Below are 24,582 nucleotides of genomic sequence, written 5' to 3' on the forward strand. Positions count from 1 at the left end.
CCTGGGATTGACCATCTTGACCCTCAATGTATTGACATTGCTCAGTTTCCAGACAACGTGCGTCAATAGAGGCAATACTGCTGGAAGTTCAGTATGGGGACTGACTAACAGTAAGTTATTGATTGTCACAATGTCACTGAAGTGTCTCAAGACTGTAATGGATGCGAATAGCGTTCAGGACATATGTCTCTATAACTTAGTCATCACAACCTATAAAGTGTCCCGTGTTATTGCAAAATTGAGTGGTTTGAATTGAAACTGCAAAGGTGTTTAGGTCTCCAGAAGCACAAGCAACTCTGTCCCATGGCCCTGTCTGTTGATTGATCAGAAGTATGGGACGCATCTCACTCGGACACTGTCACAATCTTGGAGGAGATTTAGGTGCGTATCTCTTCCAACTCAAGACAGTCACAATTGGATTGAAAGGAAGCAGAAATCTTTCTCACCTTGTCCCTATTTTCAGGTAGTTTCACTGTCTACTGCATGACTTGATCATCACTATGTCCAAAACGTCTAAAACCAGAGAGGTCAGGGCCTCAGGATATGTTATAACGGAAGGAAGGAACAAATGAGAACGAGTTTGTTTTGTCAGATATTGGAACATTCCTATTTATTACTTGACATTCAGAGGTAAAATGTTGAGATGCATATCCCCCGTTCATGCATTTTAATACAGGTAGCAAACAAATAGTCCTTGCAGTAAAATACTTGGTGGCGATTCAAGGGCCACAGCAGATTTGACAAAATCGTTCAGGGGCTGGTGTAAGGAGAGGCTTTGAACCCCTTTAAAATATCTCGAAAAAAGATTCCGGCAAATATATCGTAGCCTGGAACACATATTGATAATTTGAATCTCCACCATGACATATCAAATTTGCAACAAGCGGAGGGGAGGAACATCGAGGCATAGACCTTCCGAATTATAATCGGTCATTTCATGGTAATCCCAAAGGGAACAGACCTAATATATTACCTATACTACCCCCCAGTTTATTTTTGGTTATGCATTATCAGATCTCTAGGGTTGATAGCTGAACAAAGTACTCGATGTAGGCAACAAATTTCCAAGTAATCATTGGGGTGTGTAGGCCCACCTGCCTGTTGACACTACTTACCCCAGCTCATGCATATTCATTACGATAAACATGTGCATGGATATAACCAAGTGTAGATCAATCCATACTTGATAGAAGGTAAGTGCACTGTGTTGAATACCGAACCAGTGAAAATGTTAAGGTTTACAGCACAAGGCTGTCAGAGCAATACCTCTTCATACCTGTATGCATAGTGCTCTTCATATGCACGATACCTCAATGCATGAAAAGCTTGCAAACTCAACAACAGTAAGATTTATCGTCACAGCGACAGAAGACACAATTTAAATACACAGAGATTTTCATTAATTATGTACATATTAACATGGTTTTCTTACCATAGCTCTTAGCGCATCAAATATTTTTATAGTTCACAACACATTCCAACTAGGGGCAAATCCCTCTTATTAAATAAAATTAGTTTACAACAGTTATGTATCGATAAAATGATACACTGTCAAGAACACATCACAGTTATGACTAGTTTCAAAATTCAAATTGACAGTTTATCAAATGGGGAAGTCATCAATCCAGACAACTCTCGTCCCTGAGCAGCCATGATGAAGATGCAGTCTTTCAATTGATGGGGACAGTGTACCCATCCAAAGGTGTCGTCAGTATAAACTTGAGAGTCAAACATCCTGGTGATAGTGTGGGCATCCTTGGGGGTCATCTGAACTACCGGTAGCTAGATGGCTGGCCTCCTAAGGAGGTAAGACAGCTGGTCTCCTGCTGGATTGTCATATGGACAATAACACCAGTCTTGTGATGTTTATACAGATCACAAGTTATAAACCTATTACTCTTTAGCAGTCAACAAACTTAAAGTACACAGCTTAAACATGATTGCATCTCTAAACGAAGTCTACAGATCTAACATATCACAGCTCAGTCCTCTCCTGAACTACTCTCTTCATTCTGTCTCTCCTCTTGTCGACCTAAAGCAAAAGAGAAATTTGGTCAGTAACCTAATAGTTGTACTTTTTTTGGATATAATTCGAACTCATCAATATTCCTGCTGATCAAAATATTTTCTAAGTGGTGGTTGAGATTAAAGGCCTCACACACGCACTGGGGAAACATTTCGTATAGTAAACTGAGAGACCCGCACCTGTTCTAATGTTGTTCAGGGACGCCAACATCCTGAGCATGAATGAGGCAGGGACTGTGATGGTGTCTCTCGTCTCCTCTAGCATGACTTCATTTCGTTTCGTCACCTGAAATTAAAAAGATTGATCACTTAGAAATAATATGAGAAAAAAAAGGACTATATTGCAGTTGTATTCCAAACTCATTTCCTAAGAAATACATGTAGTAATTTTCTTGCTTACCTCCTTAGCTGATTCCATATCAAAGCCAATGTCTCTTTGACTTGGGCTCCAGATCTTCACGTCATAATCTATGCCACTCGATGCCAGAACTGAAACAGGAAGAGCAAACCGTTTCTTTAGAATCTGACAAGTGGTGTCAGAAGTATCTTACCACTGCTTCTCTGAAAGCTTTCACAAGAAGGGCATCCCCTGGTATCTGGTGGAGAATGACCACTGACTACTGGTCGACTAGAGTTATCAATGGAATAGGACCACCACTTTTAGAACTAGGGGAACATGAAGGACACCCTTGGGACTGACAACTGCTGTCGTTAAAAGTGAGGATTCAAAATTACAGGTGCCAAATTGAATGTAAACAAAGAATTCTTAAGTGAGATCAGGGACCTTAATACAGAGGGTGTCCACTAAGGGAGGTTTCACTGCATATCTGACTGGTCAGCTTTTAAATGACTAAATGACTTTTCCTATCAAACAGACTCATTTCGGTATCATATCTGAAGGCTGTACCTACTTGGGTAATACGGATGTGGTTGGAGACAGTTCACGACGTGTTTGTCTGCCTCCAGCAACATGACTAACTCAGCTGTGTAACGATCCCAAATGAATATGTGACCGCAGTCGGACCCACTCATCACATACTTGTCACCCCAGAAATTAGCTTCTTTAATCTGAAACAACGAAGAGAGACCAATACAGTAGGCGGCTGCGAGGTTAAGATTTTGATGAGAGGACAAGGTGGTATTTTGACAATGGTTCTCACATTGCAATCTAACAGTGTGTCTCCAATGTCTGGTAAGCCTGGAAACAATACCAGAAAACAATGTGACTAGCAGATGTCAACCAAAGAAAAGGAATCAGCTCCTGCTTGGATCAAAATCTGAGCCTCTCTAGTGTTTCTTCAAGATGAAAAGAAGCATCCTGTCCCTCTCCCATTTCTGCTGTCAAATTCAGCCCTTTTAAAGAGGGGAAAAAACATAAATTCTCCAAAAATCCGCAATGTCTTATCCCTGATATTTACCATAGTCCTTGCATTGCGATGTCCCTTGTAGACCATCTTGACAGCAGGCTCATGCACATTCCTCATTGCATCTTCCTCCTTCTCTCGCTCTTCCTGCCTCTTCCGATACATTCGCTGCAGACGTTTAGCCACGGCATTGGCGGTAGCCCATCGACCTCCTTCCCTAGTGTGCGAGAACGAAGCAAGTGAATTGGTTACCCTGCAAAACCAAGAACAGTTTCGATAAAACTGTCTTGGTGACATGCCAAGATTAATCATAAGTGTAATTGGTCTATCATTCAAATTTGGATCGCGTTAAATTTCATTCAAAGCAAGGTACTCTCTTTTCCTCAACTCTTGGCTGGCCAGGGGAGTCTACCTAAAGTACTTGAAGTCCAGAAGAAAAGAAAACCTTAGCCTTGCCTCTGACCCTCCCACCCCGTTTGAGGTAACTAATAGAAGTTTCACTATTTTACATTTGTGGTAAATGTTTTAACCAGGAGCGTAAAACATTCACCCCCTTCAGAAGTTACTACCTTCGAATTCTGTGATTCCCAACATCATCATCTTCACTTTCATCATCCGTGTCATCACCACGACGAGCTGTTGAAGAGTAGAGTTGAAAGTTTCCAGTAGGTGGGCCACTGTATCCTATCCTTCTCTGCCGAGGTTCCTGGGATCCACTCGGACCTGCAAACATTCAGAGGGCATTCACTCAGGGTATGGGTATGTTTTACGTACCCTAAAAGGTGTCGAGGGTTTGGATATATAAATGAATTGAGCAAAAGATTTTCTTTTGCATTTTTTACCTAGAAATGTGTTTACCAGAATGATGATAATAATACATTTAGGCCTAAAATGTGAATTCTAGTTGACATGTGTGATGCAAATTAGCTGAGAAACACATACATGTATGTGTGCAAGTTGCATCCTCAAAACGAATCCCGGCAGAATCCCAAACAAGATATGCGATTCAGGGAAAGAAAGATTCCATTATGAGAGCTGTTGCAAGATAACTGAAATGATGGAGAGGTTTGAATCCAAGGCTACCCGTTGAAGGTAATCACTAACACTAAGCACTAAACAATAAGCACCCACCTGCAGTTTCATCAAGTTCATCATCCTCTGCTCTCTCAATTCTACCAGAGGGTGCTCCTTCCACGCCAGAAGACTTCACACCCTCTAGTGCATCAGCTTCCTTGTCTTTATCACAGCCATCGTTTTTGTCAACAAGATCTTTCCTTTTTTCCTTGTCCCCTTTCCCCTCTTGTGAAAGAGGCGGATGACCTCCAACGCTAGGCTCACAAGAGCTGTCAGTCTCCATGGCCGATAGACATTCACTTCCTTGCTCCATGGGAGACAAATCTCTGGTCTCTGACTCTGACCCTTGGGACTTTGCTGAGCATTCACCAGTTGTTTTGGCATCAATTGATACCACACAATGTTCATTTGGACCAGAGGAATTTGCATCCTTTATAGAACTGTCCAAATTCTTTCTAATCTCTTTCATTATTGGTTTGTCATCTGAAATAATCTTGTCACTTTCCTTGCAAATTTCATCACTGGTCATGGTAACGTCAGACTCTGGCAGTGGACTAGCAGTTCCCAATTTCATTTCAAAGGCAGAGACGGTTTCCCAAGGGCCGAGCTCAGGTCTGACAGACTCTGACCTCTCAGCAAGACTTTCCTGAGTGCCCAATGAGTGGGCAGGCAACTGAGTAACAAGTTGGGACGAGCTTGATGCTGATGCTATGTCCACAGAGCATGCAGCATATTGACTTGAAATAATGTCCGATTTAACATCAACAGATTGAGATTTCTCAGTCTTAGCACCATGTGAAACCGTAGGAGGCACTCGAGAGTTAATACTAGTAGATTGCATAGGCTCATTGTCGATGTCAATGACACCTTCCGATGGGGTGAAACCAACCTTGATTGTACTAGCAGTGGTACCTTCACTACTATACTCAAGACTTATAACAGGTTCAACATCAGTAGTGAGGATTCGCTCACGAATTGAGCTGACTTCATTGTTAATTGTTTCTAGAACTTCCAAGGTGGATGAACTGGCTGATTCTTCACAACTCGACGACGAAGCTAGTTGTTTTTTCTGACCAAGAGAGGGTGAAGTATCAGTTTGATCACAAGGTGATGCTCCATTATCTGTAACCGAGTCCTCCTTAAGTTCAGTGGAACCTGAGTCACTTGTAATGTTTTCTGACACTGTGTTAATTGGTGTCGATTCCGTGATATCTGACGTTGAGCTATCATGTTGACTCTGTTCTTCGGCAATGTCTTCATCAACTGTAACCAATCGCTTTTCAATGCAAGGAGTAATTGCAACAACTGTGCTTGGAGAAGAAAGACTGTCAGAAGAACTTGAAGATTCTGGGATACCCTGCGAAACGGGAAGTCTTAAATTTGGAAGTGACGAGGTGGCACATGCATCATCACCAGTCCCATCACTTGAAGTTGGTGGTGCCACATCTGTTTCTTCACCTTCATTTGATCCGGCCCCTCCTGCAGCAGGCTGATTGCCACCACCAGCCGGATTGTCAGCACCGGGAGATTCATCAGGGTCTCGTGGTCCGGATTGACGCCGGTTGTTGTCATCGAACCATCGTGTCAACATGTCAGACATTCGTTGCATTAAACTTGTATGAGGACGATCGGCAGAGGCTAGAAGTATAAAAGAAGAGATAAACTTTTATGTGAGCCAGGGGTAACAAGTCAAGACCTGACTCTCAACATAAACAAGTCAAGAGCAGAAGCTCTATAGACCAAACTTTTTTTCCTGCGGCAGCCAGTCTGGACAGTTGTTGCACAAGCTTGCCAAAGGTTCTTACCATGTATAAAATCAGAAAAGGCCTGAAACTTGCTTTCTACAACCAAATAAAGAGAATCTGAGGGTTGAGTATGAACATGGGTAGCCACCTTTTCAAAGCCATTAGGCACGCTGGATTTGACTTATGAACAACTTCACCCTTATGTTTAATTGCTAGAGTACCCTCTTCACTTTTACCACCTGCCAGGCAAAATGAAGCACTTAACAATATAACAGGATACAATAGTGAATGAAGCAAGTAACACGTTAGATATTAAGAATTCTAAAGCAATAAAAGAAATGATTAAAGTCCAACAGCTGCGCAATGTTAGCCCTCCAGGGAGAAGCAGAACATACATTGCTGGCGCTCACTTTCTGGTCTTGCCTGTGGTCCAGTGTCCGACCAATCACCTCGAAGACGCAGGCGTTTGATCGGCGGTTGTCTCTCGGACCCACCAGCACCCTCAGCTCCAGTGGGACCAAGATCAGGATCATCATCTTCAACTTGTAACACATCTTCACACTGAAAACACAATTTTAGATAAATTAGATTACTTTTCATCAGTTCCTCCAGTTTTGCAACGAGAGACCTTTCTCCTTATGTCATTACTTAAACTGATATGACTGAGAATGTTCGATGGAAAATTGTATGAACAGTATACTTTTTCAAATCAACACTCTGAAATTCTGTTTGGAGTAGAAAGAAGCACAATAATGTGATTGTTCTCTTTAGACTTTAGGCAACATATTTAGTCTACGATGAAAGTGATCCATTCCGTGATTTCAGGAACCATGTGAATAAAATTACCACAAGATTGCAACCAACCCAATTCGGGCACTTAAAATTAATGAAAGTAGAACTTATGTATTTGGAATTTACAAAAAATCTTTTTGTATTAAGTTTATAAATGTTACCATAGAGGTGGTTGGAGTTGGCTTCTCCCTGACCTCAAGGCGCTCCATACTTGGAGGAGCCACTGGTTCCTTAGTGCTGAACTTCTGGAACCTAGCATCTTCCTGGAATGATGACAGAGGAGGCACAATGATAGCCAGTGAAGAAGCTCAAAGTGAGACACTTTTACCTGATAAGTAAGTACTGGCAAGTAAAAAAAGTAAAATTAAATTGGTAAGGCGCCGTTTCCACTTAAAATACACTAAGAATATCACTGACGGTAAGTACATGCAGAAGACTTTCTCACCTTCATATTAAAAAGATAGATATACTCGGATGAGTAGCTAACCAAGACTTCATGACCATCATGGCTGAATTCCAAGGAGGTGATTCGGTGCGATTTGCCTTCCAAGTTAGGCGCTGTGAATCTGCTGTACATGCCTGTGATACCACGACCAGTGTAATTCCCTGAAAAATTGATACAGATTTGTCTCCCTCTGCCTCTGGTGATCGTTCTGAGAATCCGACTCCGGAAACCGATACCAACGACTACACAGTCATCTCGGTCGGTCATGGTATACTGACGAGATAGAGAGGGCGACTCTCTTCAACAATCTGGGTTTCTTTCACATTCACATTCGCTTGATTTCTTCTTCTTAAAAGGATTTGTAGACACCATCAAATACTTCGTCGATTACCTGGGCGGTAGCTCTTTGGCCATCACGATCACTCTACCACCTGGGTGTACTTGCATACTCACCTGTAGACTTAGTGCCGAGCATTCTCCTGTCGAACATCCTCACTGAGCTGTCACTGCAGCCGACGGCTAGCTGATACGGTGCCAGAGGATTGATACCGAGCGCAGTTACGGCCCGTCGGCAGTTTATCATCACATCCTGCAAGTTTAATGTGAACGGAATCATCAGACATTTTGAGCACAATCATGATTTCATTGCTTCCTTGACTTGGATTATGGTCACAGGTTTCTATTCTAAAGAGAAAAGCCTAGACTTTACACTCCAGAAAGCAGTCTTCTTTGGTCCTACATTTTACACCTTACATACACGTAAAAAAATGATAACATCACATGACCTGGACTCGTCCCTGCCTTACTATACCTACCTCTCTGCAATCTGGCTTGTCACACTTGTCTTTGATGCGAAGATCAAACCAGCGTACCGTCCCATCCTCACCACAGGACAGAAAAGTATGCGAATCATTTGGAACGGTCATCACCTACAAAGGATACGTATGGAGCCTGCATAACAATATAAGTCAACTATAATTCAGATAACAATAACATCAAGGTAAACCTTTCCTGGTTTATCTCCTCCACCCCCGCCCCCCTTCCATATGAGACCTGTAGCTACATGTAGTGCATATCCTGAACTTCTTCAAAGTCATCATCATTCCTTGAACAGATGCTTCTTTGCCCCTTGACCTAACCATGTGAGAGGGTGAAACAAATTACCATCTGACCTCCACTAATACATCCAGAGACTGGAAACAGATAGATGGCACTTTGCCGTGTAACTGTAGCCATCTTTGGGCAAGCCAGAGGCAATGGTCCCTGACTGAAGAATAATCTATAAAGAGTATGATGCAAGCAAGTCAGTTAACACAGTTTATGATGAATGTGACACTGCAACACTATCAGATGGACCCCTGGGACAAGGACACTCAGTGACATACACACTTACTTCATAGGCAGTTCCAAGGTGACAATCAAACGTATGATCCCCATAGCTGTCTTCCCTTTCAACATTGGTGAAGCATACGATTCCATCCCCCGAACAAGAGATAATCTGTAATAATGTCAGAAATATCTTTAGAGTTATTTAGTTAATGTAAATCTAATATGGTGAGCCTAATATGGTCTGTGCCACAAGTATTTTCAGGAGAGGAGAACGTCTCCAGCGGATGTCTTTTTAAGGACAGATACTTTTTCCTTAAGGTTTATCAACCTTCATCTATCAGTATCATCTTGGCAAATTCAAAAATGTCATTATCATGTGTCCCAAACTCTCAATTAGCTTCGAGATGTCGTTCCATGTCCCATCTTGCACTTACATGATTGTCCCGTGTATTAGGGAGAAACTTTGCACTGAAAATGTTTGCCCGGTGACCAGAATGGATGGACGCAGCAACCTTCTTCGTGAATGGGTTGGTGATGATCAAATGTTGATCATCTGAGCCCGACAGTATGTAATTTCCAACATCATTCCAGCATATGGTGTTGACCTGAAACATGTATGCACAATGGTTAAAAGAGATGAGGTCACTATTGTTGGGGCCCGCATTATTTCATAACTGTCAGTGTTCTCACTGGCATTTTCTAGAAGCTTTTAAAGTGATAATAGATATATCCCCTTTCATGTGCTTTCTCTGACGAAAATTGTGGTTTTTTTGCCTTGGTCTTAACAAATATTTTCTTCTAATGCACTGGGACAAATAACTGCCATACCAATTTCCTCATCTGATTCAATTTTCCATGGGACCATGTCCCCTTTATCTGCCTTATTGATATTACAATAAGAGTGGAAACTCTGCTCTGGAATGTCTAAGTATGTCCCATGTGAATGTGAACCCTGGCTATGATGATGAGCAGGGCAAACAATTTACTTACACATCCATTGTGGACGTCCAGTTTCCTGTCAACTGCAAGGCGTCGGACAAAGTCTAGATTTCCTGGAAAGAAGATCATGCAGGTCACCAGGTCACAGGTGCAAACATCAAAGTATAATTATTATCTCAAACTTAGTACTTTGAAGCAACTACTGCCCCGACATTGCTTTCACCTATACAGAGGATTTTCCCCTTCCCAGCCCTCGACACAGCTGGCTAGCCTCTCTCCAATCGTCCAATCATACTGATCCTGCACCTGGCTCTTCTTGCCATTTTTGTGCTTTGCTTTGCCTCAACTCAACTGACACTCGTGACAGGAGTACGGGCATAGCATTGAATACGATCTTGTGTACAGCAATGGGATTTGCACAGGCAATGACAGGCCTCGACATACAGGTCAGGCCTACGTCTAGGTCTATAGCAGGTGTACATCATTTACATACAGCGGCTGGCTGCAGGCACCCATTTCATCATATCATGTCATTGATTGGCATTTATAATTTTGACAGCTGTGCTGTGTGGTGAAACCAGGCTTGTTTTCTCAAAGAGAGCCATGATCTCACGTACTTTTCGTCTGCTTGTACAGATACTGTGTGTTAATGAAACCTCTTGAGAGCTGATCATTACACCAGAGTATACTGCGATGTTTGTCCATCCTAAAAATGTTGCTTGAGCTACAAAAATGTTGTGCCTTTGGAATCCATTTTGGTTCGTGTTTTCTTTTGTCGTCTGGTGGCGCCAATAGTCTTTACAGTCTTGCGCATCTTCCATTGATTATTTTTTCGCGCTCGAGACTGAATTTTAATACTTCCGTATCCGGTTTCTTAGGCGGGAATTACTTTTTCAGTTATTTTAGCGCTCACGCGTTATTAACTTCAGTGTGTCGAATTCATCACGAATATTTCAAACATAGTATTTTTGCTTGCATTATCTTAACTGATTAGGTCTGTTACCGGGTCTGTTACCCTGGTTACGTCCCCGTGTCCGGGGCCTGTGTTACTAGGCGTCCCCGGGAGTAGGTTACGTATTTATTTTATCAGGAGGCTAATCTCCTGCGTCAGCCACAATCAATAAAGTGTATATTGAGGCAGGAGTGTATATGTAGGGGGGTGGGGGCGGCCCGGGAAGGGGACGATAGGCATGTAGAAAGGTGACCATCTCGGTACGATTTTACGGAGTCTTTTAACAATTATTTATGGTTTAAAAAAATAACGGTCTTTCTGCATTTTTCATTCTTGTGCAAGTCTATTTCTATCTCTTGTTCAGCGCCTTTGACAATCAATTTTCAAGTACGCAATATAAAATAGATTATTGTTATTATGATTATCATTGTCTCTCGCCGGCTTTGCGGAAAAATTAGTGTCGGTGTTATAGTTCAGTAAACCGCTCCGGGATTCGGCTATTAATGACTATTGACATTGGTTGACCAGGGAGGTTTTATTTAAGTTAAAAAAGAACGTCCTCGGATTGACATGATGAATGGTCTCATTACGTACTTTATGTATACATTAGTCCAAAGGTGCGTACAGGGAATTTTGATTCTTTTATTACCTAAATTTACTAAGCCCACCACATTACCTACACATGTTCAATATACATGAACAACCGTAAATTGGCGTCCCACCAGGCCGGATAGCGTGCGTTGTGCTGTGGCAAAACGAAGAATTAATGCTGATTTGGCTACGACAATAAGAGCTTAGAAGCGAAATCATTCAGTCAAATGCACAAATATTAAAGGTAGGCCACATTTTTCTTTAGTCAATCTCTAAACTCTTGTTGAGACCACGTTCGAAGGTCGACCAGTGGGGGCTATAACAAATGCGCAATGAATGTATATTGCTTGGTGGTGGACCCCGGTGGGTTTATGCCTGTTTCGCCTATTCCTGTTTCGCCTATTCCTGTTTCGCCTACAAAATTCCTGTTTCGCCTATTCCTGATTCGCCTATTTCTGTTCCGCCTATTCCTGTTCCGCCTATTCCTTTTTCGCCTATTTCCTGTTTGGCCTATTTCCTGTTTGGCGTATTTCCTGGTTCGCCTATTCCTGTTTCGCCTACTTTCCAGTACCCCTACAATAAATCGACTCTCCCACGGGGAACCTTAGGGATGCATGTCCATTTTATGGGGAAAATGTGAGGGGACAATTGGATGATGTTAACGATGTGATGACAATTTGACCAATCAAATGCCATCAACTTTGTTAACAAACCATGCCATGACCGTTTTGAAAGTGTCACCTTGAAAGCGGGGACAGTCCGGGACTTATTTGACCATAGGACCATAGGACCATACTGACACACAGTAAAAACTAATAGATTAAGTAGAGTGAAGCAGTCGTTTATTTTATGAAAACTGAATTCATGAGTTTTTGATAAAAATACATAATATTGTACATTCTCATAATTATTTGATCAAAATCAGCTGTAAAACCCATGTCATAATATACATGTAGGTACAGCACATATAAAGTCAAACAAGGTGGAAAATACATATCATGATATTATGTCAGACAAGGTAACTGATGGCATCAACGTAACTCATTATGTCCCTCTCGCCATTGACGTATTGTTCTTTGAGGCGTAACATGCGTTCGTCAATGCGTACATATGTGGCTCTCCTCGGGTTTGGTCGGTCAGTAAGGGACGGTTCATATTCCTACGTCTGTGGGGAGGTTAGCAATACATTTGAATAGGCGAAACAGGAATAGGCTAAACAGGAATTAGGCGAAACAGGAATAGGCGAAACAGGAATTAGGCGAAAAAGGAATAGGCGAAACAGGAATTAGGCGAAACAGGAATTAGGCGAAACAGGAATAGGCGAAACAGGAATAGGCGGAACAGGAATAGGCGAAACAGAAATACACACCCCCGGTTGACCCATAGTGCGTGTCACGTGGTCCATACCGTATAGTTCATATGCCACAAACTTGAAGTAAAGCCGTTAAAAGTGAAAGGTACATGTAAATGATATATTGGTTTAGATATGGTCACTAGGTATATCCAATAGGGCCAGACACTTTACTAGGGGGACATTTTCTACTCTACACCGGGAATTCGGCATGTTCAGTCAAGACAACCTGACAATTCGTTTCATTGCAGAAGAAGATATTTGTGCTAAAAAGCGTTTGCTATTGTACTTAAATATAGATTCTTCAACTTTTACTAGTGTTTGATTCATTTGGAAACAAGTATCGCCAGATATGCTTGTAAATCAGACGTATACGCAATTGCTTGGTTTTATCATGGCCGTCTATTATTCATGTCAGCTAATGTGTTAATTGTGTTTTTGTTAACTAAAAGCTGTTGCGCTTGTTGCGTGGACCTAATCGTCAATCCTGGATATCCGTTCATAATGTCCCCTGTATTGTTGTTTTCGATAAGGGCAGATAGGCCGTTGGTCAAATGCCAGAAGGGGTTTTATTAAATAGTTAATATGTTTTTGAATTTGACGTGAGGGTCAAGATGACAGAGCAGGTCCCATGATGCGAAGGGACACAAACAGGGTGTGAAGGGCCGGAGAAGCGAACATCAACACCTGATCCTTCAGGATGTCGTTGATGCGAACTGATTCGAAAAGGGCAGGTCCAGTGCTTTCTTTCATCTTTAGGCCATTGATACGTTTTTTCTGATCTAAACGTACGGCTTCGTTTCTTTGCAGTAACTGAGAAGAGGAAGAAGGTACGTAACCATGAGGTGGATAGGCAGGAGTGAGGCAGTTCTTGGACTAGCATCCTTGGTGATGATTATGATCATAACATCCGTTCGCTCATGGGATATAGACTTTAACGTGAGAGGAAAGGAACGAGGATTCTTACGTCCGTTAGTAGACGCTTTGAACGTAGACAACGGGACGGATGCGGGGACCGGTGAAGAAGAACAGGGAGGGCTCGGTAGAGGAAAACTAGGAGAACGTAATGGGAGACCGGGTGGACCGGGTGGACCGGGTGGACTCACCCCGGAAAACCGCAACCCCGGAAACATCACATGGAACATTCATTTCCCGAGCGTAATAAACGTGGAAGTCATATTAACATGGATGGACATCGATATTTCAGACAACTGTACTGAGACATCAATTTCCATCAACGCAGTCACAGCAGACGACCAGCCGGTGGCTCTGATGTCATCATTATGCGGATCCATATCTTCTGTTGAGGAAAACATGAGATACTGTGTGGAAGCAAAAACAATCCAAGTGGTGATAAATCTTGTATCTGGGTTGTATCCACGGCGTATGTTTTCATTGTTCTATCAGAAAACGTATGCATGTACGGATGGGTGCGTAAAAACTCAAACTTTCACTGACTACACAAATATCATTTCACCAAACTTCGAGCAGAATGTCTACCCGACGTTACAGCATTGCAACTACACTCTGAAAGTTACTCGCGGTCAAATCATGAAAATTGAGTTCGTATACTTCGAGGTTGACTCCTCTTCTTCAGACTGTTCCAGAGACGCTGTAAGTCTCTATGACGTCACCTCCGTTCGGAAGCGACAAGTTGGAGTCTACTGTGGAAAGCAAACGGGTTTGGTCGTGTATTCCGGCCACGAAACGGAACTGACGTTTAGAAGTGACGGAATTCCCTCCGCTGGGGGATTCAAGTTGAAGGTCACAACAGTTATGCCAGCTACTCCAAAGACGCTGATGCCTTTCCTGGTAGAGGACCTTCAACACTCTGAGGTGATCACCTTACAGTTGCAGGATTATCCCGATGAGTTTGTATTCGAAACTGAAACCAGGCGCATTTACCAATGGCTAATCCGTGGGCTTATTCCCTCAAGTCTTGATATCGATTGGTCACTTGCCGCCGCAATCGATAGCACTTTAGATGACGTGATATTGACTTTTTTTGACGGTCCTACGGACGAATTCACGCAGACGAAAATATCATCGAGTTCTGATAAGCTGCATACAGGCAATTATGTCGCGAAGGGATTTTACTGCCTAATTAGACTTGAAACATTTGTGGATATTTCAAAAATTGTGCTCAACATGGTTGTATCTAATGCAGAATTCAACGAATATATGGACAGGAGTTGTTACTCGAATGTTACTGTAGACTCAGAAGTATCAGTGGCGGTGACACCTCGACTTATTCCTGACTGTAGTCCTCAATCAGTGTACAGGGAGATCCGGCTCGTTGCAGCACAACCTTACCGTGTGAAACTGCCATTAAGTATCAAGGTCCTTTTCCATAATTTTCTTCTCCAAATCTCCGGCAGTGGGGATTGCACTAAAGCCGGTTTTGTCATTATTGATGATGGCACAACACTCGGGCCTTTTTGTGGGTCGTCTGATGAGGACAGATTCCAGCTTCTGAGGAACACTGGATACATATCAGTTGGGAGCATGCTCAGAATTATTTTCTTTCAATACGTCCAACCAGGACACCTAGACTTCAACAGGTTCCGTTTTAATGCGTCGACGTCTGATTGCAAGGGCGTCCTGTGGAAACCGGGCGTAATATCGATCCATCCGCATTTCGGCGAACGACACGTCTGTCTTCAATCTGTTGGATATCCATCAGTTAATATCAATGATAAAATTGAGATCAAACCAATATGGAATGGAAAGGTTAGGCTAGATGTAACAACTCAAGATCCTGCAGCAATAAATTGCAACTACACACTTCTGTTGCTTGAAGGAACGGCGGAACACGTTCTCTCTGACAGGACTAAAGGGTATCACCGTGACGTCACTGGTACAATCGCGATTGAAAGAAAGTGGGCTGATTGCGACTTTGATTTCGTACATTTCCTCCTCAAAATTGAGAGAAAGGATGAGTGTATGGATGTAGACAACTGTAATTATCAAGCAAATGGGAAGCAAGCAACGTGCGGTAAGATCAATGCGGCGCCGTCACCTGCAGCAGCTAAATTTGCCAAGGGCGGTGATACGTCAAACAAAGACAGCGTCGCCACTTGTTCCGTGTCCATTCAAATGATAGACGATGCAGATAAAAACGGTTGGGAATGCACATCGGGAGAATACATCTGGCAGTACGAAATCACAGTCGAGAGACTCAAAAATGGGCCGTCGGGGGGATGTACGACGATAACGGAGCTGGTGTCAGCTACAGGCTGTACGACCAGTGACATGTCAGCGCGACAACATGAACGAGTTCACGCAAAGTGGTGTGAGAGTGGTGATGATATGGAGGCTGGTGACACCCCGAGAGTAATCCGGACAATTGGACCACAGTTTTTGATCACGCGCAACGAGAGAACAGCGATAACGGTGTCTTACCAGTTGGTGAAGACTCGTCGCAATCTCCTACCACTGCCTGACCCGAAGTGCACCTGCCCAACAGAGTACATCCAATATAGGTGCCACTGTTACTCCTTCGACCCCGATCTCTCCTTCGGCGAAGGATCTACTACATGGAACGAGGCAAATAAAAAATGTTCCGAAGATGGAGGTCGTCTTACCAGTATCGTCAACGCAGAAGAAATGAATGCTATCTGGGAAATGATCTGGGGAGAGTGGTGGTCTGGTATCATCAACTACGATGGGTTGGAATGGATCTTTATTGGAATCGTTGGGGATTCCCAGGATCTAAGTGGACTGACTGACCACCAAGCTGTAAGTATAAGATTTCGTCATCGTCCAGCGTTCGAACAGTCAGTCCGTGTTCGGCAACTAAGTCGACTGTCCTAGAGAGTTCTGCCACAGAGCCCCTAATATTTGTGGTCTCGGTGGTGCCGTTCGGCCATTTATTTGTGTTCCTCAGTAAGGAGCATGCAGGCCGGTCTGAAGCACATAAGCTGGAAGCTGGTAAAGGTTTTTGGTGGCCTGTCTCAGCAACACTGAACTTCCACCTGCATTGCCTCCGTAGCCTCCGCTTGACGAGCGTTGTCTGGAAGCTGAGCAATGTCAATACATTGAGGGTCTCTCACTTGGTTCGGAAGGAAATGTTAGTTATTGAGTTGTGACCTGTATTTCAAATATCCTCTTTCTATTTCAGTTGGGGAACACTTGGGCTGATCACGAACCCTTCATCTATACGGAATGGTTCAGACAGGAGAACAGTGACCAAATTCGAATGGAAACAAGATTCTTGATAAATGGACGAGATCAGCCGTCTCCATCGGATAGGGCGACGGGCTGCGGAGCAATGTATTTCCACAATGTGTACCAATACAGTAACTGGTTTAAGATACCCTGTGCGGTGCCCCTGGATACGGCTTCTCATATATGCAAGAAAAGGGCCGCGAATAGTCCTGGGACATCTGGAGCTTTCTTCGATGCTGGATTGCCTCAAAATGAGACGTTAGCCATGGCAGGTAACTTTGTTTGTCCAAAGGGTTGGAACTTCGCTGACGGTGTTTGTCTGATGATGTTGAACACCGAGTCGAAGTATCAGATGCTCCTCGATTATGACGACGCAGACGACATGTGTAGCAAATTGTCAGGATCAGTTGCAATGGGAAATCGATCGATGAGTTACTGGTATAACATTTATATGGATGCTTGGATGCATCAACCTCAATACGGTTCTGTTTGGCTCCGTCGCCAAGGTGCTACCGCTTACTACCTTGGCTATTCAGAACAACTGGAGAGATGGACTATTCAAGACGACATTCATTCGAATCCTGTGAATAACATGACCCACGTTCTTTGTGCAAGGACGCCATTGCCGTTCTCAAGTCGTTGTGGGAAACATCAGTACCAATGCGCAGACGGAGATGCTTGTCTCGTCACAGACAGACGATGTGATGGTGTTCGAGATTGCCCAGACGGTTCTGACGAATCCGCGTGCGATGTGACATCAGTCGCTAACACGTCAAGTTTGGTTTGGGGAAGTGGCACAAAATGGTACTTTGCTTGTCCTATGCCTGATGTCAATGTCCCGGTAGAATATGTCGGCTCTGGGGCTGGTGAAGAATATATTCCTATATCTCGATTATGTGACCATGTCGATGACTGTTCTTTAAAGAAAGGCGTAAGGCACAGTGGTCCTCGTGTAGACGAAGAGTGCTTGTGGCGGGAATGTCACTTCACAACTGAGTTCATGTGCAACAGCGGTCAGTGTATACCTTTGGGGAAACGTTGTGATCGTACAAACGATTGTTTTGATGGGAGTGACGAAGTTGATTGCGAGGCTGAGTGCAAAGGAGTTTTATGTTATGCTGGGACATGTCTTGCTAACAGGACCCTGGATGATATGTTCGTGGACTGTAAAGGCCTGGCAATGGAAGACGAAGTTTACAAAGTTGAGTTAGCCATTACTGGCACAAACTCTAACGAGGTCAGCTTCACCCATAGCGTTTGTCCAAGTGGTCATTCGAGGTGCCGAGCAGACCATCCGTACTGCTTCCCTAGATCTGACGCGTGTGTGTACGATCGTGATCACTTCGGTTATGTGACCGGCTGTAGGGACATGGCGCATCTCCGTAACTGCAAAGAGTTCCAGTGCCCTGGCATGTTCAAATGCTCATCCGGGTACTGCCTCCCGCATCATCTGGTGTGCGACGGTATGTCGGATTGCCCGGACGGCCAAGATGAAAGAGACTGTCAGACACATACGTGTCCTGGTGCCCTGAAATGTGGTGGCTTGAGTGAGCAATTTTGTGTTGAACAGTCGCGTGTCTGCGATGGTGTCCGTGACTGTAAACAATCCGGCGATGACGAGCGATTCTGTGACATTCCACAGTGTCATCCTAAATGCCAGTGCGATGGATTTGTGGTAGATTGTACTGGCGCCAACCTAACGTCTATCCCTGATATTTCTATGTCTACACGAGTTCTGATCTTCCCATTCAACCGTGCTAACATTTCCAGTTTAACTTTGGATGGTTTGTTCCTAATGGCGCATCTTAACCTGTCCGACAACGCCATTTTGGAACTCCAAAATGGAACATTCAAACACCTTCGGAATCTCTTTAAACTTGACCTAAGCCGCAACTTATTGACGACACTCAACGCTGGTATTTTCTCCACACTTACCAAATTATCTGTGCTGTTGCTGAATGGAAACCCATTGCAGGTCATACGACCAGGGGCATTCCAAGGACTTGTCAGCCTCCCCTCCTTAGAACTCGACAACTGCAGCATTCAGGAACTTAAAGGAAAATTGTTTGCAGGTCTAGAATATCTGACCACTCTTTCGTTAAGAAACTCCTCCATTGTCGTTGTTGCATCGGATGCTTTCTATGACCTTGGAAGAATGCAGTCACTAGATCTGAGAGAAAACAAAATTTCTCTTCTGACGCCAGGTGTATTTACGAATTTATCTTCTCTGAGTTTGCTGAATACCGATTTGCTGCAATTCTGTTGTGCATATTTCGAGGGGAGAGATACAAATGGCGAAAGTACATGTTATCCCTCTCCAGATCAATTCTCCTCCTGTAAAGACCTCCTCAAATGGACGCCGCTGACTGTCGCCGTATGGGTTCTTGGCATCCTCGCCTTCGTAATGAACGCTTTCGTCATCGTTTGGCGTCTCGTGAAGGAACGAAGCAACGTAGTGAACATTCTAGTCTTGAATCTCGGATTATCCGACTTCTTGATGAGCATCTACCTCTTAATCATCGCCATTGCCGACACTGTTTACCGCGATCGTTACGCGTATTTTGACTTCGAATGGAGAAGCAGTGGATTCTGCACGGCTGCTTCCGTTCTTTCGACTCTATCCAGTGAGATGTCTGTCGTCATGCTGGTAGCCATTACAACAGACCGTGTCATCACCATTCTGTTCACGTACAAGCTACAGAGGTTGAATATGAAGAAAACTGGAGTGATCATTGCTATGGGTTGGCTTGTTTCTACTTTTATTGCAGTCTTACCACTTTTTGGCGGCAGCTATTTTGATGGGTTCTTGGATTCAAATGCTGTCTGCTTGTCGTACAACCCAACTGTCGGCAGGGAAAATGGTTGGGAGTTTTCTACCTTTATTCTAAGTTTGAATCTTCTCTCATTCATTTTCATACTTGTATCTTATTGCGCAATCTACCGACATTACCTCAAAAGCAAAGCGGCTCTTTCCCAACTGTCTTCCAGCTCGGTTAAGTCCAGGGAAATCGCCCTCGCCAAAAAAATGATTTTTATCCTGGCGAGTGACTTTTTGTGTTGGATACCAATCATCTCTGTGAAATATGCGGCATTGGCTGGTGTCCTCTTTCCTGACTGGGTAGCACCCCTCCTCGCTGTCATCATCTTACCCCTAAACTCCTCGTTGAATCCTCTACTCTACACGGTATCAGCCCTCTTGGATGATAGGAAGAGGAAAAAGAAGAAGAATGCCAGTGCGCACACAACGGAAACGGACCCTGATTACCGTTACAAAGCTGCGACGCCGAGGTCGAGTCCATACGTGGCGAGAGCCAAATTGGGCAACACGTCATCGACTCCGAAGGGAAGTCCATTGAGCAAGCGCAGTCCACTAACCAAGCGATCCCCTCTCTCGGCGCAGCTATCAGTGCCCAGCACAGAAGTAGGGCTTTCTCCCCTTGCTCGTTACGGTGGCAATGAAAGTGAAAATCAAATATATGATAATCATGCGTTCCTGGGTGATACATTCAACAGCGTTGCTGTTAACAATAACTCCAATATTGAGACAGCAAAAATGTAATGAAGCTGTTTTTACATAATGTCGTCCAATACCAAAATTTTGCAACCATAGGCTTTTCATGTATACCTGCACTGAATAGATGTGTTTTAGGCTGCGGGATTTATCAGGTTTTAGGTCCATTCTGTTTCCCCAATTTGATTGCTAGTTTCTAAATCATACCGTACCTTCTTATCGTTGAGGATAATGGATGATATGTGCATATTTTATCACAGCTGAGACAATATTTGACCAGAGTCTTTCAAATAAATTTATTTGAAAGACACTGATTTAACGAACACAGACTTGTTCTGTACTGGATGTTTCAGGATTTTAGTTCTGGCTTTATAGTGTGACTTCCTCATTTTGTGTGTGATATTACATATTTCTTTTACCGTCGGGGTCATATAATGATATGTTCAGATTTTATCTCAATTGAGACAATACTGTCACTGGATTTTAGAAAATTCAAATTGATAACCGTGTAGTTTTATGTAAGTTGATATATTTCATGCTCCAATAAAGTCGTACGCTTAATTTGATGGCACAACGGACAGAAAGACTAGGGGGTTTGTGAAGAAAGTACGGACCTAAAGACAGGTCCGTGATTATATCACATCGCTAACGATACCTATCGTTTCATACCTGCTTCATGGACGATTGGATGCGATTTTCGCTTGCAATAACACTAGATTTTAACGTAACCAATGAATATGATACCATGTGCAATTCGCTGCTGAGAATATTTTTATCATGCATTTTTCTATTTTTCCAATAATCTGTAATTATGTGTATGCTTTACATTTACATGTATGTCTGAATTAAAATTGATACTATATAGCATACTTATGTAGCTGTCCGTTTCTTCGTTCGCTTCCCTTGACCTCACACAAAGTGGAGATTCGGCCCATCACAGTTTCGTCTTCCTGACCATTTTTCATTTGGTCTATCCTCCCAGATTACGACTCTCACCAAACCAAATGCATCTTGCAAGTAGCCTACTGACTTACAGATATATATCCTACAGACCTGGGACAGGGTAGGTGCATATCTTGACAGCCAGCCATGATTAATGATCCAATTCTATCTGATTGTACTCTTATTTGGCGTTTCGAGGAGGGAGATGGTAGAGAAATTTCAAAAAGGCATTCTGGCCAAAAGTATAGTCTTCAAATGACCCTCCCTGTATCTTAACATTTGGGTTGGATTCCTTTCGTTGGAGGGGTATGCCAGGGGAACATACCATTTACATTCGGTTTGAGGTCACTCATTATCACAGTTTGAAGAAACTCCTTAACAATGGAAATACAGTGGAACCTCTGTTAGCAGACACCTCTCTATTAAGGACAACCTCTCTATTAAGGACACTAGTTTTGGTTCGAAATTGGTTGTTTCCATTCAATTTGACCTCTCTAATCAGGACACCTCTCTACTAAGGACAGTACTTGTCAGTCCCGTGGGTGTATTTAATAGAGAGGTTCTACTGTATTTTTTTCTTTCTCTAATAATGGGTGGGGTTGTGGTGGTGATGATGGTAATGGAAAGTGTGGAAAGATATAATTACTTTAATATTTGGGTGGAGTGGTGGGGGAGAATCCAGTGTAAATTGTAAGATACCAGTGACTAATACTAGCATCAAACTGTCAGATATCAGGCCAAATAAATGTAACTAGCCATTGACTTTGATTTCGTTTATTATTGTTATATGCACTATTTCCAAGTAACATAAAATTACAATTTTTGATATCTCAACTTCTTGTATGTATAACAGCAAACAGTAATGATACTTAAATGAGCATTTCTATTCATGAAGCAACCAAGGCAGGTGATTGCTAACTGATTTCACATCTACACTGAGGGATCCATCAACAATTTTGTGGGACCCTTAAATTCAATTGTCAAGTGGAAGCCCTGCATCAGACAGTATGACATAAGAACATGGAAATAGTGACATGTAAGCAAAAATTTATACGGCGAGCAGCTCGCTTATATATCTTTGATAGAAGCAATAGACTGTAATTCTAACCTATTTCATAATATACATAAAAGCAGTAGGTATAATGGGCAGTGAAGCACTACATACCAATAAAACAACATAATTGACCTATTAACCCAAACCAGCTGAAAAGTAAAACAACCAAATAGAAATACAGTAACTCAAACAGAAAAACTAGCATTAGTTGGAACCCACAAGCAAAAACAAAAGACTGGTTTCCCTTCATGTACATTTATATACACAAAAATGCCACATGATTTCTAATACAAATGAAATTCAAATATTTCAAATCAACTATTTGATTCTGAATTTGGATCTATGGTTTCACTATAAATAATACTTCTTTTTTGGTTATGAACAGATATACATGATATATGCATGGTTCTTTCAGATACAAATAAAACAGAAAAAATAGCTTTGATTTTCACGAAGACTACTGAAAATATTATTTTAGGAAAACCAGGCTTGATATATAATTTGGGTGTATCCACATTCTGTATCTTTTCCAAGCTAATAATCCTTTTTGGATTCTAAATACACCTATGTATGTTAAAATAAATGTTTGATGGCACATGATATACATGTAACTGATATGGCAGTGCACATAATTTCAAGGTACATTTTCATAGAAAAACTTACTACACGTACAAGTTTAATAATATTCATAAATTGAGTGACATTGGCTAATCACTGAGAGAGTAACTACTTTTTGAGTTATGATGATATAACAGAAAGATCACAACACAAATCTGTGATTAATAATACTATCATTTAGGTGGGTTTCATATTCTAACATTATCAAATATAAACCAACTCTCAACTCAATACACCATAATAAGCTAACTTTCCTTATGATAATATGATTTTGTCGGTTTGAAGCTCTTTAGGCAAAAGGCACAATTGTAGCATACCTAAAAAAACTTCAGTTTTGTACAAAATTCAACATAATTTAGCAGTAATCAATTTCTAGCTGCCATATATAGAAACCATGGTAACAGTCACTGCACCTTTTATACAAGTAGGTCTGGGTTCTGTACGGATCCTTTTAACATAAAAGTTTTACGTCAACTTTACCACAGAGTACAGAAACATGAGTTAAGAGAAGTGGTTACACAGATCTAAAACCATAGGTCAATTTGAGTATAAATCTTCCCCACTGTGAAATGCCAATGAAGCTGAGGTTCTTCTCCGTATTCCTACAATGTAGTAATCAATGCTGCATAGGATGTATCAACTTCCAACACCAAAGAAAATCTGAAATGAAAAGTGAATTTTAAGAAAAAAGCTAAGAGCACATCTGGGGAAGGGTATAAATTGTTAGTCATGTGTCCTGCTTCATACTACTTGCTCTAAATTTTGTATCATTCATTTGTGAAGACAAAGTCACAACCACCCTGTTTCTGTTCATGGTGACGGTCTATAGGCCTAGAATACACATCAAAACCCTATCCGACAACTTTCATACATTTTTTTCTTGAAAAAGAGCAGAGTAGAACATATTCATGACCCTTTCATGAATTCAAGGGTGTAATTTCAATGTCATACAATAAAAAACTTACATGTTACAAGTTCTGCTAGCTATCATCACTATTTTCTTCAGCTTGTAACATATTCAGCTTTGCCAAGAGAGCATCACCAAAGGTATGTCGATATCCTGGGCTGATGTTGTCCAACAGAGCATAAATTGTTTCGAAGTATTTAGAGTCATCATCTTCGATAGAATCAAATGATTTGCCGACAATCTGAAGAAAAAAAATGAAAACGACTTGATGTTACATCAGTACACTCTCAAATCTTCTTCTATTTTCCCAGAACGAGAACCGTCCCAAGGCTGCAAAGCCAAAGCCAATCAATGGACATAGGTGTGAAGAAAATGAGTGCGCTCATAATTTTTGAAATCAAGGCCTATACAGACTTGGCAATGACACCTGGCTGGTGAAAGGGCGAGATGGAGAGGATATTAAGGGGCCTACTAGCCTGATATCAAAAGCCTAAGAAGATGGAGAATTTTAATAATTTGAAACTGACCCTGAAACCTGAAGCAGAGAGTTCAACACAATATTTCGTGTTTTCTTTGGTGGTCATGTTAAAGTAGACCATTTGTTGAGTGTGGGTTAGTTTGCTGGACAATTCTACAAACTGGACAGCATATCTGATCTCTTTTACAGCCTCTTTGGCTTCTATTTTCAAAACATGTTCCTCGTTTTCCAAAACTTCCGCGTTGTCGTCCGCCATGATGCGATTTATCTCCACCAATTAAAGAGTTCCATCATAGGC

General features: G+C 42.2%; 2 protein-coding genes across 4 annotated transcripts; both read right to left on the reverse strand.

The window, feature by feature from the left end:
- Positions 1-593: 593 nt before the first annotated feature.
- Positions 594-10,464, reverse strand: LOC135488173 (DDB1- and CUL4-associated factor 6-like). Of its 3 annotated transcripts, none has more exons than XM_064772654.1 (16): positions 10,331-10,464; positions 9,765-9,826; positions 9,209-9,379; positions 8,839-8,943; positions 8,261-8,374; positions 7,899-8,034; positions 7,446-7,606; positions 7,162-7,263; positions 6,619-6,769; positions 4,521-6,101; positions 3,959-4,112; positions 3,444-3,642; positions 2,937-3,093; positions 2,426-2,514; positions 2,206-2,311; positions 594-2,032 (listed from the first exon to the last, which is right to left on the reverse strand). In XM_064772654.1, exons 1-16 carry the CDS (start codon positions 10,416-10,418, stop codon positions 1,983-1,985), a joined length of 3,426 nt encoding a protein of 1,141 aa, XP_064628724.1. In that variant the 5' UTR covers positions 10,419-10,464; the 3' UTR covers positions 594-1,982. The 3 variants fall into 3 exon arrangements, with proteins under 3 accessions (XP_064628724.1, XP_064628725.1, XP_064628722.1); XM_064772655.1 differs by having other exon boundaries at positions 3,444-3,606; positions 6,604-6,769; XM_064772652.1 differs by having other exon boundaries at positions 6,604-6,769.
- Positions 10,465-21,995: 11,531 nt separating this feature from the next.
- LOC135488062 (GSK3-beta interaction protein-like) lies at positions 21,996-24,542 on the reverse strand. Its single transcript, XM_064772453.1, has 3 exons — positions 24,334-24,542; positions 23,865-24,047; positions 21,996-23,559 (listed from the first exon to the last, which is right to left on the reverse strand). Exons 1-2 carry the CDS (start codon positions 24,538-24,540, stop codon positions 23,880-23,882), a joined length of 375 nt encoding a protein of 124 aa, XP_064628523.1. The 5' UTR covers positions 24,541-24,542; the 3' UTR covers positions 21,996-23,559; positions 23,865-23,879.
- Between the last annotated feature and the right edge of the window lie 40 nt (positions 24,543-24,582).

The sequence above is a fragment of the Lineus longissimus genome, chromosome 5, assembly GCF_910592395.1.
Source record: "Lineus longissimus chromosome 5, tnLinLong1.2, whole genome shotgun sequence".
Classification (NCBI taxonomy): Eukaryota; Metazoa; Nemertea; class Pilidiophora; order Heteronemertea; family Lineidae; genus Lineus; species Lineus longissimus.